At 41.6% G+C, this 18,973-nt stretch overlaps 1 protein-coding gene across 1 annotated transcript in view; it reads right to left on the bottom strand.

The window, feature by feature from the left end:
* Positions 1-4,930: 4,930 nt before the first annotated feature.
* The window catches only part of LOC129816672 (contactin-associated protein-like 5), a 161,655-nt gene continuing 147,612 nt past the window's right edge, over positions 4,931-18,973 (bottom strand). Inside the window, exons 17-24 of the mRNA XM_055871434.1 lie at positions 18,745-18,963; positions 14,949-15,188; positions 13,628-13,852; positions 12,029-12,162; positions 9,200-9,287; positions 8,204-8,407; positions 7,773-7,829; positions 4,931-7,146 (exon numbers count right to left, since the gene is read on the bottom strand). Coding sequence (XP_055727409.1) covers positions 6,908-7,146; positions 7,773-7,829; positions 8,204-8,407; positions 9,200-9,287; positions 12,029-12,162; positions 13,628-13,852; positions 14,949-15,188; positions 18,745-18,963 — 1,406 coding nt within the window. The 3' untranslated portion in view covers positions 4,931-6,907. The remainder of the gene's footprint in view (positions 7,147-7,772; positions 7,830-8,203; positions 8,408-9,199; positions 9,288-12,028; positions 12,163-13,627; positions 13,853-14,948; positions 15,189-18,744; positions 18,964-18,973) is intronic.

Raw genomic sequence — 18,973 nt, 5'->3', positions numbered from 1 at the left:
AAAATCAAAGGATGTTTTGGAACTTCTGAACATAAGGCGCCCATGTAAACTAAGATTTTTGGATATAAACATGAACTTTACCAAACAAAACATACATGTATAGTGTAACATGAGGTACTCATGATCATCAAAGGTTAGTGATTCATTTGATCTATATTTCTGCTTTTTGTGACTCCTCTCTTTGGCTGGAAAAATGGCTATGTTTTTCTGTGAATAGGCACTCACCTACCACAATCGTTTGGTTTGCTTTCGTCGTAAAGCCTTTTTGAAATCGGACACTGTGGCTGGATTTACAACAAGTGTATCTTTAAAATGGTATAAAATACATGTATGTTTGTGGAATTTTGATTATGGGATTTCTGTTGTTTTGAATTTGGCGCCCTGCAGTTTCACTGGCTGTTGAAGAGGTGGAACGCTACCATCTCACGTACCCTAGAGAGGTTAAATGCAAATAAAACTAAATGCATGCTCTTCAACCGATCGCTGCCTGCATCTGCCCGTCTAGCATCACTACTCTGGACGGTTCTGACTTAGAATATGTGGACAACTACAAATACCTAGGTGTCTGGTTAGACTGTAAGACTGTTAGACTGTAATTTTGTCACCAAAGCCCCATATACTACCCACCATTGCGACCTGTATGCTCTCGTTGGCTGGCCCTCACTACATATTCGTCGCCAAACCCACTAGCTCCAGGTCATCTATAAGTCTTTGCTAGGTAAATCCAAGCCTTATCTCAGCTCACTGGTCATCATAGCAGCACCCACCCACAGCACGTGCTCCAGCAGGGATTTTTCACTGGTCATCCCCAAAGCCAACGCCTACTTTGGCCGCCTTTCCTTCCAGTTCTCTGCTGCCAATGACTGGAACGAATTGCAAAAAATCACTGAAGCTGGAGTCTATTATCTCCCTCACTAACTTTAAGCATCAGTTGTCAGAGCAGCTTACCGATCATTGCACCTGTACACAACCCATCTGTAAAATGCCCATCCAACTACCTCATCCCCACATTGTTATTTGTTTTTTTGCTCCTTTGCACCCCAGTATCTCTACTTGCACATTCATCTTCTGCATCTTCTGCACATTCATCTATAACTCCAGTGTTTAATTGCTAAATTGTAATTATTTTGCCACTATGGCATATTTTTTGCCTTACCTCCCTAATCTTACTACATTTGCACACACTGTAAATAGATTTTTCTATTGTGTTATTGGCTGTACGTTTGTTTATCCCATATGTAACTCTGTGTTGTTTGTGGCGCACTGCTTTGCTTTATCTTGGCCAGGTCGCAGTTGTAAATCAGAACTTGTTCTCAACTGGCCTACCTACCTGGTTAAATACAGGTTAAATACATTTAGGGGCTTCATAGCAAAGGGGGTGAATACATATGCATGCACCACGTTTCCGTTTTTTTAAACAAGTTATTTTTAATTTCACTTCACAAATTTGGACGATTTTGTGTATGTCCATTACATGAAATTCCCCCCAAAATGTATTTAAATTACAGGTTGTAATGCAACAAAATAGGAAAATCACCAAGTGGGATGAATACTTTTGCTAGGCGCTGTATGTTACTGTACAGCCACTGCGTTCCAATTTAGGTGCTATCAATGATAAACCTGCCATTTTTTACATGTTTATGGGATGACAGGGGCTGTGAGTGGAAAGGGCTACCATTAGAATTACTCTACAATACTCTCGATAGTTTAGCACCTAGAAATATATTATATTTGCAGTTCCGGTGGCATGCATTGAGCTAGAAGGGGCAATCAATCTCCTAAAAGAGAAAACAGAATCACTTGAAAATCATTCCCATAAATTCAATGTGTGGATCATAGGACTTGAAACTGCCGTGGAAGCGGGAAACCCAGCTTCTTTCATGAGCAATATTTTCTATGAACTGTTCAGGTTGGAGAAGCTGGGTCCCATGCCACTAATTAACATTGAACACCTCACGGGTATGGTTGTATGAATCCGCAGATTTGAAGTCAAACGGCAAATTGTTCACCTTGCAATGGAATCGGGGGCTCTGACCTATGCGGAAAAGTGGATCAGCATCTACCCAGACCTCAGTGCCTAACTGCTAAAACAGAGTGTGATCTACAATGAGGTGAGATACCAGCTACGCAAACTAAATCTGAGAACTAGTCCACCCGGCAAAACATTCTAGAACACAGCACACACTGCCAAGGAAGCTCAATATTTTTTCAAGAATCACATCAAACCTAACACAAGGGGACTAGTTGACAGATGGAACCCCATTATAACTGGCTGAATGTTTCAGGTATGCTATCCATGCACAATCCCGCAGCCTATAGATATGATGCTGCACTCAGCATAAGAAAATGATGAGGACACACCCTCAAGTGGGCACAAGGAACATTAGTACTATTATTGCTGAGTATTGAACTTTGCTCTTATTATATTGCCTAACACAGTGATGACACCACACTAAGTAATGAACAATATATTGAGGTGTCACATGGACTGGGGCTGCTCCCTTTTGGGGTTACTAGCTACTGCTAAGGAGAGATGGACAGTCCCATATGACTGCACAATTATACATTTTTTGGTTGATCGCTGTCACCCTACATTTTAGCTCTTCAATTTATCTCCCAGGGAGGAAGGCCTATAGGCTATGGTGAATGGTTGTAAGATCTACAATATAGACTACATTTCTTGCATATACCCTCTTATTTTTTGTAAATAGTATGGGTCACTTAAACGCTTAATAAAGATGGAGGGCATATTTATGATAAAGGTCAATATCTTTTTTTTAATTAAAACTTATTTTTCTTAAAATGTATTAAAGCATTGTTAGTGAAGGGCTTGTAAGTACGCATTTCACTGTAAGGTTGTATTTGCCGCATGTGACAAATAACATTTGATTTGATTATTATGCAGAACCATTTGTACAAACTGACTGCTTTGTCATCAGCCCCAAACATAACTGAAGGTGTAATCATAATGATACATAAGAAACTTAAATTCACCATCTTGGGTAGACAAAGACCAGAATCCCTTTCCTTAAATGTATCCATAATGGAAGGAAAATTGCCTTTATTAGTGTTAATGCTCCAAATTCATATGATTGAACGGAATTCCAACTGGCTACTGTGCCAGACATGAATGCCATTTTGGACAAGCAGGACACATCTAAAAAGACCACCTACAATCCACGTGCAACCAAGGCTCTCCAACATATACTCCAACATATACTCTCTGATTACAACCTCATTGAGGCCTGGTGAGCCCATAATCCAAAAGTTAACGAGTACACAAACATTCTCCTGAAACATTCTCATAAAACATTCTCCCCGATCTCTTTTATAATATTATCTACACCTTGTAATTGACAGCCTACAGCTGTAAGAATCTCCTAAAAGAGCCACAAGATGGCATTTCAACGTTTCATTACAACAAAATCCTACATTCTGTGATCAATTTGAAATGAATAATTATCAATAACATTTGGTCGATAACACCCGGATTCTATGGGATGATACTGAACTTTCTACTAAACACTATGCAACTGCATTTGCATCTGGCTTGGAAAAATCACATTTAAAGAATATGTCAGAATTCACAAGGCTATCCAATTTCTCCTTTGCTATTTTTATTATCCATGGAACCCCGGCCGAGGCAATTCGTCAATCGAAAGAAACACACATTTACCTAAAACCTACTGATCACTTAATCTCATTATACAATGATCATATTTTACTATATCTAGACAATGTATCTCAATCGCTCAATGTAATAAACAATGTAAATTCACCTTAATCTCAAGTTACAAAATGTATTTTATTAAAAAAGTATTATCCACAGATCTAAATTAATCTGAAAAACCCTTTAACTGGAGCAGGATATGGAAAAATATTACCTTGGCGTCCCGTAATCCGAATCATCAAGCTATACTTTTTAAGGTTAGTGGGGCGGCAACTAGCCTAGTGGTTAGAGTGTTGGACTAGTAACCGGAAGGTTGCAAGATTGAATCCCCGAGCTGACAAGGTACAAATCTGTCATTCTGCCCCTGAACAGGCAGTTAACCTACTGTTCCTAGGCCGTCATTGAAAATAAGAATTTGTTCTTAACTGACTTGCCTAGTTAAATAAATGTAAAAAAGACTGTACATAACATCAAGGAAATGTTTTACGATAAAATTGGCCCCAACTCCTAACTGGCGACTGTGTCCCCTAAATCAAGTAAGCACATTTATTCCTATGATGTGAGAGTGTCCTGCAGTTGCATATTTCTGGGACAGAGTTACAAAATAAATTTTGAAGTGCATGAATGTAGATATTCACATGTTGGATGGATGGGTAATGGGATGTTGGCTCTCTTATTTTAGTTTATGTTCCTTTACATACTAAATGTATTATTACCATTCTAACTCTTTAATTTGATCATAATGATCAATACTTCGTTTTTTGTACATTTTTCTAAAATGTTTTATTTTCTTTTGGAGTGCTAGCCCACAGGTAAATACAATATTAACTGAGTAGTAAATGATGTGTCGATTGTACCATTAACCCCCTCCCCCACAACAAATAAATCACAGACAAATATATAAATGTGGTCACAAAAAAAAGAGACAATAAAATGTTCCAATACTACAGTTCTGACATCGAAACAATTTAATGTTCTGGCTTTGTGATTGAATTAGGTCAGATTCCATTTTGTACCCTATTTACCATAACAACGTTTGGAGGAAGACGGGACGCAGTTTCACACCACGTAATGAATATTTCTACTTCATCAGAATACACAGCACCACCCATCCTTGGTCTGTACATGCTTATACACACATGTACAAACAAAACGCAAAAACACACATACCGTATTCAAAGCCCCAAAAATGTGTGTGAACGGAAGAAAGACAATGGTTGTGATAGAGCTTATGTAGCACGAAACACCTGGAAAATATCATTATTTTTCAAAAAGAATGTTTGGTTTTATTAAACATATATTCATAATATACCTGTACAATTATAGCCATACAAAACTGGCCCTCAAAGTAATCACAATATCAACAAGTACAAATAGGAGTCTCAGAGGTTAATTATAACTTGCTTTCAAGGACACTTTAATTTGAAAGAAAAATGTTTTCAGGCAATACCTCAGCCAATCTTATTATTTTGTGACGTGTGTGTATGAATTGTTGCTCATAAGAGTTTTACGTATGAATTTTCATTCTCTGTTTTTATTGTTTCTAAACTGTCAAACTGGGTTATTTTACACTGATGATACTTTCCCTCTTCGTTTTAGGTGGAAAATAAAACTAAGCTAAGCATCCACATTCATCATCCAATACTAGTAAATACTAATCTCCTTATAATGTAGATCTAACACAGGGATACTGTTAACAATCAGTACAAAAGCAATGAATTACAAACTTCAAATAAGATATAAAATGGTCACCAATGCATGACCAGGATCAAAGGTGTGACAGAACAAATGGTTGCTTGAGGAAACAATTTAAACGAAACAATAAAAAATACAAAGAAAAGACAAAGAGTTTATGAGAAGATGAGGAACAACTAAAGCTTTGTATATGGCAGCTCTTTGAAGACTCTTCTAACCCTTGGCCGGCAGCCACTTGAGTGGGATGTGATAGGTTGGCTCTCTTGCTAGGGGACAGCTAGCAGATGTTCCAGTCAGCTGGGTTCTTTTTACATTCCCTTCCTTGCAGCAATACAAAGCAGCCTAGCCTACGGCTTAGAAACCTCAAGAACATTGGGCAGAAAGAACAATGATTTTCAATCGAACTTTCCAAAGAATAATGTAGGAAACCGGTCCAGGCACCTGTCTCTTGTATTGATGTAATTTTTAAATGGCTTTATTTAGGGATTTAATGAAATTTGAATATATAACTTTTTGTATTTAATCTTAATTAATCACTGCTTTATCAATATCAGTAAAACAATACTTGTCTTACTCCAATGTGTTATTTAATATTATGTTATCTAAGATGGCCTTTGCATTGAGCCTTTTCAACCATTCCCAGAGCACTGCACCGCGGTACTGTAATTGCCATCAAAATGGTGGCTGAATAGTCTCCCTGCCCTCTGAAGGCAAGCCACTCTGTATTGACCCTCTGTATTACATCAATGGCAAGGATGTGAAAGCTGTTGAACTTCTCGTCCTTTTCTTAAGTATTTGAAATGGAGTAAGTGCATCTGTGTGTAGTTTCTGTGCGTCAGGAGATTTCTTCCCCACACGACAGTGGGATAGTTTAATCTTGGCCATCTACACCAATGTGGCTTTTTCCCATAACATTGCCCACTTTTCCCATAACATTGCCCACTTTTCCCATAACATTGCCCACTCTTCCAATAACATTGCCCACTCTTCCCATAACATTGCCCACTCTTCCCATAACATTGCCCACTCTTCCCATAACATTGCCCACTCTTCCCATAACATTGCCCACTCTTCCCATAACATTGCCCACTCTTCCCATAACATTGCCCACTCTTCCCATAACATTGCCCACTCTTCCCATAACATTGCCCACTCTTCCCATAACATTGCCCACTCTTCCCATAACATTGACTATTCTAACCTTTCCAGGCTCTTTGTATTTCTGTCATTGGATAAGTCCATTGCACCAAATCCATATGCTTCAATTTCTTATGGCACTGTTTCCTGTCCCATCACCACCATTTGTGAGCCGGCCGGTCAACATATTTGCAGCTAGAAGTCCCGTCCTACGGGGGAGTATCTACACAGAAACAGGAAGAAATTCCCCACCAGGATATTCCCACAGTTCCCTAAAGGAGAAGGAATTCTTCTTTTCTACCCCAGAGGAGGGAGGAAAAAGGCTGCCTCCTCCTGTGCAGACAGCTAGACAAAACAGAAGAGAGGTAAGCGGCGATGGCTAGAAGGCTTGGCTGGACACTGTGGTCAGATGTAGTACTCCCTGTTGTCCCTGAGGGTGGAGCTATGACTGTCATGGAGGTGGCACTCTGTCCGGTAGGCTGGTTCTGCCTGGTAGGCTGCTTCTCTCCGGTAGGCTGTTTCCAGGTTGGTTTGGTGCTTCTCCTTGATGCTGGCGTCTCTCCGGGCCTGCCGGTGCTGGTACAGGAAACGGGTCATCACCGCCACTACACACAGAGTGATGAAGACTATTGCTGACACCACACCTGCGGGGGAGCAAGGGAAGCCATTTTAGTTATAACATCTGAGGGGGGCTGGGGTCATGACTCATTTCATGGTCCGTCTCAATTTATTAGAAATACGTTACCCTGGACTTAAAGATGCACTAGGCAGAAATCGCTACTGCATTACCTGGTTGCTAAAATTTGAATAGTTCGCTTAATTTCAGTACAGTATATGTGACAAAAAAAGCAATTATAGTGTATCATCATTGTACTGTGAAATATATTTCTCCATAACCAAAAATACTGTATTTTCAGCTGTTTGAAGCTGGTGTACAAAACTGGAAGTAAAAGATGCAAAAACGTAACGTAAGAATGGGAAGCATAGAAATAGTGCACATAGAACATATCTACCACCTCTTAGACTTGCTTTCAATGAGAATGACAGATCTATGAACACACATTTCTGTGTGAACTTGGTTGGGTCACCCAAAACGTTACATATTGCAGCTTTAACAAATAGGAACCCCATCCACAAAAAACTTCAGAGGGACAGCCATTGTGAGGTAAGAGAGTGAGAGAGGAAGAAAGACAGTGAAACAAAGTGACATCTAGGACTAGTTTCATATTAACACCGAAAAAATAAATGACAATAAAATAGAGAAACAAACCTCCTATGACTGCCGAGTCATGCCGGCTGACATCTTTGTTTGTTTTCGCAGCTTGATCTGGCAGGGAAGAAAGGCCCATTCATTATCTTTCAGTAATGAGTGAACGAGCTGTGCAGCAAAATGGATGTTCCTCAACAGGGTGTATGTGGCAGAAGATAACGTATTTGTTTAACTGCGTAAACAATGAAAAACAAAAGTTCCATCAGGCTGGCAGGAATCAGCTCATTGTCGACTCGTTTCTGATTCATCTGAAATGTAATAATGATGCTTTAAGTCGGAGGCGAGACTGGGAACATCCACAATCGATTCCACACAGCTCTAAATGGCTTCCGCTGTGAAAGCTGAACAGCTGTGGCAGAGTAAAGGAACTAATTTACTTGTTTTATCCAGTTAGCTGAGTGGAGACTGTGTTTTACAACAGCAGCACTTACCTGAGAGTGGGTGTGAGGTTGTTGAGTCAGCCGGAGCCCCACAGTTAGACTCCACCAGGTGACCCCGTACACTGACCAATGAGCTGCCACGGTTCAGTAGCGCTGCCTTCAGTGGAGCCATGTGATTGAACTGGACGGAGGACAGGCAGCCAATGAAGCCCTTAGATCCTGCCTGCATCACTTCCTCATCAAAATTCTCACCTCCTGTTATACAGAATTAACATTGAAACATTATGACAGCAGTCTCCCACTGGAAGGTGATCCACAAGAGAATGGGCCTCTTGAAAACTAAAACAAACAAAACATACTTCATGATGTACAAATGAGTCATTGGGGAAGATATGTACGCACAGCATTTTAATAGATCTTCATTAGAGGGGGATAGCGAGGGAGAGGAGGTGAGAGAGTTTGCTTTCTGTTTAGGTTATTGTTTAAAATATTTCTGTGCTTTCAGACAGCACAATTTTAGGTCCCATTAATTCATCTATATTCAGCCTTTAATACACAGGTGTCAAACTCATTCCATGGAGGGCCGAGTGTCTGCGGGTTTTCGCTCCACCCTTGTACTTGATTGATGAATTAACATCACTAATTAGTTAGGAACTCCCCACACCTGGTTGTCTAGGGCTTTATTGAAAGGAAAGACCAAAAACCTGCAGACACAAGGCCCTCCGTGGAATGAGTTTGACACCCCTGCTTTAATAGATTCAACATTATTTCCCTCCTGAATGAAATATACATGTTTCTATGGCAACAGCAGTAAGGGATATAAAAATAATCATCCTTCAGCAATGATGGTCAAATCTTTAAATCTGCAAGTCTGGGATTACAAAAGCTGAGACAGGGTATGAAAATGTTGGGAAATTGGTATGAGCATTTGAACATTAAGTCAAAAATAGCACATGTGAAAAACCTAAACTTCTTCAGTATCATAGTATGGTTCCATTATTCAAAATAGCTCCCTGCATGGCAGTATAATTTCATTGGAAGGCTTACCGACGACTATACCCAAAGTCAAGGATCTGATTAAGATCAACTCTGCATCAGATGACAGGGTGTACTTCCTGTGGATGTCCTGGTCGATCTGGGGGAAAGTGAAAAATAATCAAATAATAAATGAGGATTACAGGAATTACAAATCCATTTTACATTTCAATACATTATGGATTGAGTACGATATTCTTTCATCTAAATGGCTGCCGTTTACTGTAGTACCAATGCTCTTTCATAGCAGTATACATTTGTTAAATGTTTTTATTTAAACTTTATTTATCAGGGAGTCATACTGAGACCAAGCCTATTTTACAGATGAGCCCTAAATGACATAGATGACAGAAAATACACATATCAAAATATAAATACAAAAATGCAAGCAGAAAGAAAAACACGGTCATAAAAAACAAACACATTGATCAGTAATAAGGTCCTCAATCAGCTTTCTGAATTGACCTCGACGCACCAGAACATTTTAACAACATTTTGAAGATTGTTCCACAAATAAGGTGCAAAAAAACCTAAAAGCTGGATTTACCTGTCTCAGTAGAGACCAAAGGAATTTCCAGAGTTAACCATCCCTGAGACCGGGTGTGGTAACTTGTATGTCTAAAGTTTAGTAAAGATGTTACAGTAGGTACAGTTTTTGTCAGAGCTTTATAAATGAAAACATAGCAAGGTATCAACCTACGTGACATCATAGAGGGCTACCCAACTTTCTGGTAGAGAATGCAGTGATGGGCACTAAAATTGTTGCCCATAATAAAGCGCAGTGCGCTATGATAAACGGCATCTCAATACTTTAATGAAGTGGCAGATGATATCGCCATAGATGATGTCGCCATGTCGACTGAATAATCTGCTTTCTACTATTTAGCGATTGGCAGGACCTATTTCCATAGAAGCCCAATTTAACTCTCAGCTTCTTAACTCATCATTATGCATTTTAAAATAAAAAATGTATCTATCGAGGTGCCCAGATATTTGTAAGCGGGGACACGATCAATATGGACACCATACAAAGTACATACACTTAAATCATCAGTTATTTTTATGTGCTCTAGAGAACATAAAAATACTTAGTTTAACCTGCATTCAGTAATAATTTCAGGTCAATAGAGTGTGTCTGTAACACAATGAAGACAGACTGTAGTTCAGATAAAGCAGGTCAACTGTGGGGGCAATAGCATACACAACAGTATAATCAGCATACAAGTGCAGGTTAACATTTTTACAAACAATTTTTTACAGTTACATATTGTTAATGTAAACAGTAAAAAGTACTGGACCTAGAATCGACCCCTGCGGACACCTTTCGAAATATCCAGGAAATCTGATTTAACATCATCAGAGATACACAATGAGTTCTATTTGTCAAGTAATTTTTATACCATTTACATGCAGCCTGGTCTAGGCCAATTGAAGAAAGCCTCTGAATTAGTAGTGAGTGATCAACAGTATCGAAAGCATTTGACAGGTCCATGAAGAAGGGCAGCACAATGTTGCCGTTTATCCATAAAGTTAACCACATCATTTATAACTAGAGATGCATAACTAGAGATAGTGCTATGACCTGGTCTAAAACCCGACTGATGTACAGTTTAAATGCATTTCCAAGATAAGTAATATCTTAGCTGAGAATTAATCAAGAATTATAATATTTTAGCTAAGTTTAGAAAGAGGGCAATAATTAATTAGGTCACAAAGGTCACCTTTCTAAATGGGGAGTACATGGGCCGTCTTCTAAACCTTGGAGATAGTACTAGATATAATTGTCAGGTTAAACATATGGGTTAATGATTGAGCAATCGGGGCACAGAGAGCAGCAGCAAAAATGGATCAAGCATGTCAGCCCCGGTTAATAATTCACAAAAAGTAAATTGTTGAAATGAAAACAAAGATTCACTAGAAGTTGATGGTTTAACCGTCGAGTCAGCTAGAGGCTGGCAGATGGAAGAGCAGTCAATTGACTGTCCAGCGTCAATTAAACCACCGTTTCGCTCAAATAAAAAGCCTGCCGAGATAAAATTATGACTAAAAACATCACATCCCATTCTTCTCTGTTATGATGCCAGAGTCAGACAGAACTTACTTAGGCAGGGAAGAAGATTAATTTATACACTTCAGTGCATTTACTGTTTTCCAAAATTTAGAAGGATCACCAGCAGAGTCAGAGATAGAGCTAAAAAGGTGCCTTGATTTAGCTTTCTTCATCAAGATAGTACATATGTTTGTCAATTGCCTGAAAGATTGCGAGTCTACTACAGACTCAGTTTTTCTTGCTTTGGCCCAGGCCTGATTATCTCATTTGAATGAGCTCAGATAGCGCCGAAGAAAACCAAGGGTTGGATCTATCTTTGACTCTGAATTTTTTAAAAGGGGCATGTTTATCTGCCAAAGCAATAAATATGGAGGAGACATTTTTCCGGGTCAGGAATAGGACCCTTTAGGAGAAAACTTTTCAAAATGTCTCTTCTTAAATAAACGAGGATCAGTATTTTACTGTTTTGTATCTCTAATACCCTCAAACTCAACCTCAAAGCGTTTTTCATTGTTGCTAATCAGGGACTGGTTTAGACCAGGAACACTAGGTGGGTGCAATTCATTATCTGGTAGAACAGAAAACCAGCAAGATACGGACCTCAAAGGGTAATAATCGAGTACCCCTGCTCTAATACATACTCTGGGACAATTGATCACTGAGATCATATGCAAATACTCCACTAGACAAATATTTATGGGGGTTATTGAAAAGGATTGACATGCCCATATGTAGTGATGGAATTACAATGCACAGGATCTACACCTTTTGTAAATGTATCCATTGCTCACCTGTAAGTAGACGTCTTTTCCCTCACGGTGGATTCTGATACGGTGGAGGCGTCCGTCTGCCAGGCTGGAGGGTCTGGGGCTGAACACATCTGGCCTCCTGTCCACATGGAGATGGTACCAGATCTGTAGACTCCCTATAGACCACAACACAAACTGGGTGAAAACTTTGCACTGAAAGATCTTAAACCTACATTAAGTTGTTGACTATTGGACTTGTTAAAGTCACGCATTTAAGTCAATGTGAGGACTGTTCAAATATCTCCAGTTACCATTTGGGCTAAAGTATGCACCAACATGAAAACATATTTTGAAATAATTGAAACAATTGCCCTCATGGTGATTTGTAAACAATATTGCCTTGTTTCTTTGAATACAGCCATTTTCCATGAGCTGTGCCGACGAGATTGTCCCAAGCTGAAGGCTTGAGAATAACATTTAAATAGCTAAACTTATCTCATGGCTCACCTCACCTTCACCTACAAACCTTTATTTTAAATTCATATCAATCAATAGAAATTAGTTTGGAATTAAGATAACCTTAAACAAAAATAGCATTATGACTGAAATACAATGAAGAGTGTTGGCAGTTTATTTATAAATAGACTTCTCTATTGAAGCCCCCACATTTACCTCTTTAGGCATAAATATGTATCGTGGAGAAGCCTAAGCTCTTTGCCCTGTGTTGAATATGTCAATATGCACCAAATGTTCCTCCCACACACATACCACACTAGATCAGAGAGGCAGAGAGCTTTGCATTATCAAGTGAAGTTGGGTCAATATTACAATTCCAGCTCGGTTGGTGAAGGGATTTATGCTGTGTTTGAAAACCCCCTGACAGTGCCCGGGTGCTCGAGATTACTGTGGATGAAGTGTCCTCCTGATCCTCCCATATTTACAAAGGCGTGATTCATCCACGCGCTCCGATTGAACAAGAGAGTAAAGACTTAAAGAAACACAGGGTGTCACTCAACACGATGCTGATGGGCTTTCTGTACAACTTGGAAGGCTGTCAGATTAGAGGTTAAGCTGCGTGATCAAGGCTTCGTTATGGATGCGGCTGAATAGGCTTAGACGGGTCACTGAACTTGGATCTGTCAAGGTTAAATTCCTTTTTTATTTTTTATTCCTGTCTGTTATGTGATGGATGGAAATATTCTAAACATGACACATTACTTGTTCCATACTTGTCAAGAGATTATGAATCCATCTTTCTATGAAACAAATTGCATTCTTTGTGTTGGAAGTTGTGCAAGGCAACGTGGTTCTTTCGGCTCTTTGCTGTGCGGTACAATGGGAGAGAACACTCAGCTGGAGTAAATAGTACGCAATAGTTAGCACTCTCTTCCATATAATGAGATTACAATCTGAATTTAGAGTTGCCCTTTGCCAGCTAATGGAGTCATTATAACACCCTTCACTAAAGCCTTGGTGGAGTCCCAACTTCTTCCCGTCAGAGTCCAAATACAAATCTGGAAATATGTTTGAAGCATATTGAATTTCACTCATATTACCAAATGCAATGAGGTGTAAATGGACACCTCAGAAATTATTAAATTATTTGTACCACTGACAAATGAGTAGTAGAGGTGTCCATACCGTTGCGTGCCAGGATAACTGCTATGTACTGTTGGCTGAAGGTGCTGACAGTGAGCAGCATGGCAGGGCTCTGTGTGGTCATGAAGATGAAAGCCATGTTCTCTCTGGCCCTGCTGTTCTCTCTGTAGACACTGGAGGCCTGGAAGCTCCTGTTCTGCATCACAGAGAAAGGCTCCTGGAAGGTGTAGGTCACCGACGACTCTCTGTTAAACGACACAGACACCTCTGTATGGACAGGGAGAGAGGATGGATCATTTGGACAGACATACTGCAACAAACTGAATTCAAAAGATAAATTGTTGAGAGCAAATAATGTCAATGAAATTGTAGCTGTTTTTAGCTAAACCAAAACAACAGTCAGAAGAAACATTTAAAAAACATTTTTGCAAACATTCTTGATGAATGCACGTTCTGTCAATTTCATTGGACAAAATAGAACAAAATGTACATCCTATAAGAAATAGACCACCCTTTGTCAAGGATGTGTCTGCTCCATGATAATGGAGGCCTAGATTTGATCTCTTTTTCAGATGGAGCACAATCTACACTCTGAAAGCCACTGATCTCAACACCTCCACTTCAAGAGCAAAGTGAATACCCCTCAAAGCATTCTGTTATTTTCTCTTCTCCCGTTCTCATCAAAATTATTAATGGGAAATATATATATTGCATAATTATATAGCAGTCTAAGCACATTCTCGGCGAGTTTGATGTTTTTATAACTAAGTTTCATAATAAGTCATCATGACTTAGCGGAAAGACAATAAAGAATTGAAGGCTCTCTACCCAGACAAGAGCAGATGCTGGAAATAAAGGAGCATCTACAGAAAAGGGTTAAGATAGGTCAATATTGCTTTTTTTCTTAAGAATGATTGAAGGTAAGAATTTCCTTAACTTGCAAGTGGCTCAGGTACAAGTATATCCAGTGGTTCAGAGAAAAAGAAGCTAAGAACCATATTCAAGAATCCCACACGTGGCGGTGGATACACAAAGCTTTTTGTTCTAGATTGGGTGGGCTCAAAACCTGGCAAAAAAAAGACCCAACACTTTTCGGCAGGGGAGTGGAGAGCTGTACAGTACCGGTTGCATATGAATGTCATCATTCTACTGTATAATACATGAAGTATGACGAGGACATGGGGGCGAGTACCAAGTACCAACTGCATTAGATACATGATTCATCTTCATTTGGAAATGTAAGCCTTTTCTTATGTCTTAATCATTGTATCAAGTGTTTTTTTCCATTCAATAATTCATCACACAACAATATCATGAGTGAACCCATTTACATCTAGTTCTTGGGGGGCATATCATCACACACCTTCCTTGCAGGAGGGCCCCCCGTAGGCAGACTGAGAGCAGTCACAGACGTAGCCGCTGTTCTTCTCAATGCACCTCCCGTTGTTGTGGCAGAGACTGCTGGAGCCACTGCAGTGGCCAGGGCAGCCAGCGCTCACCCCTGGGGTCATCTTAGCCCGCTCCTCCAGGTTAAAGGTCACACCGTTTAGAGTCAGAGTTCTGATGCAACCCAAGAAGCCCCTCTGCCTAGCCGCCGTTCCTCCTGGAGGAGGGATGACAGGTTATAACTAGTTCATATGTTTATTACAGTGTTATAACACAATTAGTATGTAATGCATCATATTCTACTGAGTACTATCTGCTGTTCCCTCGAGGGACCACAGGTTATAACTAGTTCATAATGCCTATAACAATGTAATAACACATTTGTAGTCTAGTTGTGATACATAATAACTCACCGGGAGGCTAAAGAAGCCCACTGCTTTACTGCAACCCTTGATTTAAGCATGTAAGACAACTCTGGAGCTCATTTAGACTAACTATATGCAAATATGGAAGAATAGCTATTAGTATGAAGTGTTGGGCAGACCTTTGCAAACATTATAAGCAGAAGAAACAGTAAAGCGCCTGAATGACAAATCAAGATTCATGGCCAACCAAAGGTTTAATCTCAGGGAAAGCTTATAGGTAATGTCTTATAGGAAACCCATTCATGTGTGTAATGCCTTGGTATAAGCAGAAAGTGACTGTGAAATAATAATAATGAATATGATCATTCATACTGTGACCTATTGTCTATTTGAGGCTATTATAAATCCTGAGATAGCAACTGTGCCGAGACAATTGTATATCTCTGGTGGAAGTTGTCAGGGGAAAGGCCACTGTTAAAGTCTGTGTAGTGAAATAAATGATTTCCTAAGAGGCGTTATATTACTAAGGCCAGTCATACCCACAAACAGCTGGCTGTTGAGACTGAGACTAAGGCTATTAGACCATGCCAGTCCTACCCACAAACAGCTGACTGTTGAGACTGAGACTATGAGGCCAGTCCTACCCACAAACAGCTGTCTGTTGAGACTGAGACTATGAGGCCAGTCCTACCCACAAACAGCTGGCTGTTGAGACTGACACTGAGGCCAGTCCTAACCACAAACAGCTGTCTGTTGAGACTGAGACTATGAGGCCAGTCCTAACCACAAACAGCTGGCTGTTGTAACTGAGACTATGAGGCCAGTCCTACCCACAAACAGCTGTCTGTTGAGACTGAGACTATGAGGCCAGTCCTACCCACAAACAGCTGTCTGTTGAGACTGAGACTATGAGGCCAGTCCTACCCACAAACAGCTGGCTGTTGAGACTGACACTGAGGCCAGTCCTAACCACAAACAGCTGTCTGTTGAGACTGAGACTATGAGGCCAGTCCTAACCACAAACAGCTGGCTGTTGTAACTGAGACTATGAGGCCAGTCCTACCCACAAACAGCTGTCTGTTGAGAATAAGACTGAGGCCAGTCCTACCCACAAACAGCTGTCTGTTGAGACTGAGACTATGAGGCCAGTCCTACCCACAAACAGCTGACTGTTGAGAATGAGACTATGAGGCCAGTCCTACCCACAAACAGCTGACTGTTGAGAATGAGACTATGAGGCCAGTCCTACCCACAAACAGCTGTCTGTTTAGACTGAGACTATGAGGCCAGTCCTACCCACAAACAGCTGACTGTTGAGAATGAGACTATGAGGCCAGTCCTACCCACAAACAGCTGGCTGTTGAGACTGAGACTATGAGGCCAGTCCTACCCACAAACAGCTGACTGTTGAGACTGAGTCTATGAGGCCAGTCCTACCCACAAACAGCTGGCTGTTGAGAATGAGGCTATGAGGCCAGTCCTACCCACAAACAGCTGTCTGTTGAGTCTATGAGGCCAGTTCTACCCACAAACAGCTGGCTGTTGAGACTGAGACTATGAGGCCAGTCCTACCCACAAACAGCTGTCTGTTGAGACTATGAGACCAGTCCTACCCACAAACAGCTGGCTGTTGAGAATGAGGCTATGAGGCCAGTCCTACCCACAAACAGCTGTCTGTTGAGTCTGAGGCCAGTTCTACCCACAAACAGCTGTCTGTTGAGACAGAGACTATGAGGCCAGTCCTACCCACAAACAGCTGTCTGTTGAGAATGAGACTATGAGACCAGTCCTACCCACAAACAGCTGTCTGTTGAGACTGAGACTATGAGGCCAGTTCTACCCACAAACAGCTGTCTGTTGAGACTGAGACTATGAGGCCAGTCCTACCCACAAACAGCTGGCTGTTGAGAATGAGACTATGAGGCCAGTCCTACCCACAAACAGCTGTCTGTTGAGAATGAGATTGAGGCCAGTCCTACCCACAAACAGCTGACTGTTGAGAATGAGACTATGAGGCCAGTCCTACCCACAAACAGCTGTCTGTTGAGACTAAGGCTATGAGGCCAGTCCTACCCACAAACAGCTGGCTGTTGAGACTGAGACTATGAGGCCAGTCCTACCCACAAACAGCTGGCTGTTGAGACTGAGACTATGAAGCCAGTCCTACCCACAAACAGCTGGCTGTTGAGACTGAGACTATGAGGCCAGTTCTACCCACAAACAGCTGGCTGTTGAGAATGAGACTATGAGGCCAGTTCTACCCACAAACAGCTGGCTGTTGAGAATGAGACTATGAGGCCAGTCCTACCCACAAACAGCTGTCTGTTGAGACTGAGGCTATGAGGCCAGTCCTACCCACAAACAGCTGGCTGTTGAGAATGAGGCTATGAGGCCAGTCCTACCCACAAACAGCTGTCTGTTGAGAATGAGACTATGAGGCCAGTCCTACCCACAAACAGCTGGCTGTTGAGACTGAGACTATGAGGCCAGTCCTACCCACAAACAGCTGGCTGTTGAGACTGAGACTATGAAGCCAGTCCTCCCCACAAACAGCTGTCTGTTGAGACTGAGACTATGAGGCCAGTCCTACCCACAAACAGCTGGCTGTTGAGAATGAGGCTATGAGGCCAGTTCTACCCACAAACAGCTGTCTGTTGAGACTGAGACTATGAGGCCAGTCCTACCCACAAACAGCTGGCTGTTGAGACTGAGACTATGAGGCCAGTCCTACCCACAAACAGCTGTCTGTTGAGACAGAGACTATGAGGCCAGTCCTACCCACAAACAGCTGGCTGTTGAGACTGAGACTATGAGGCCAGTCCTACCCACAAACAGCTGGCTGTTGAGACTGAGACTATGAGGCCAGTCCTACCCACAAACAGCTGACTGTTGAGACTGAGACTATGAGGCCAGTCCTACCCACAAACAGCTGGCTGTTGAGACTATGAGGCCAGTCCTACCCACAAAGAGCTGGCTGTTGAGACTATGAGGCCAGTCCTACCCACAAACAGCTGGCTGTTGAGACTGAGACTATGAGGCCAGTCCTACCCACAAACAGCTGGCTGTTGAGACTATGAGGCCAGTCCTACCCACAAACAGGTGGCTGTTGAGACTATGAGGCCAGTCCTACCCACAAACAGCTGGCTGTTGAGACTGAGACTATGAGGCCAGTCCTACCCACAAACAGCTGGCTGTTGAGAATGAGACTATGAGGCCAGTCCTACCCACAAACAGCTGGCTGTTGAGACAGACTTATGAGGCCAGTCCTACCCACAAACAGCTGGCTGTTGAGAATGAGACTGAGGCCAGTCCTACCCACAAACAGCTGGCTGTTGAGACAGACTTATGAGGCCAGTCCTACCCACAAACAGCTGGCTGTTGAGAATGAGACTATGAGGCCAGTCCTACCTACAAACAGCTGGCTGTTGAGCCGGAGGCGGAGGTGTCCCTCAGATGGAGCTTCCAGGAAGCGCATGGGTAGTTGGTCCACCTGCAGTGAGGCCTCCTTCACGCTGCGCTCCGCCCTCACATAGTGCCACTGCCTGTCATTCAGGGGCACGTGGGACTTGACGGCCAGGTCCACCGGCCCGTTTCCCACGTCAAAGGAGAACGTCACCACGGACGGAGCTGAAGGAAC

The sequence above is a fragment of the Salvelinus fontinalis genome, chromosome 19, assembly GCF_029448725.1.
Source record: "Salvelinus fontinalis isolate EN_2023a chromosome 19, ASM2944872v1, whole genome shotgun sequence".
NCBI classification, from domain to species: Eukaryota; Metazoa; Chordata; class Actinopteri; order Salmoniformes; family Salmonidae; genus Salvelinus; species Salvelinus fontinalis.
The sequence above is the reverse complement of the archived record's forward strand: the minus strand, read 5'-3'. Positions and strand labels throughout refer to the sequence as shown.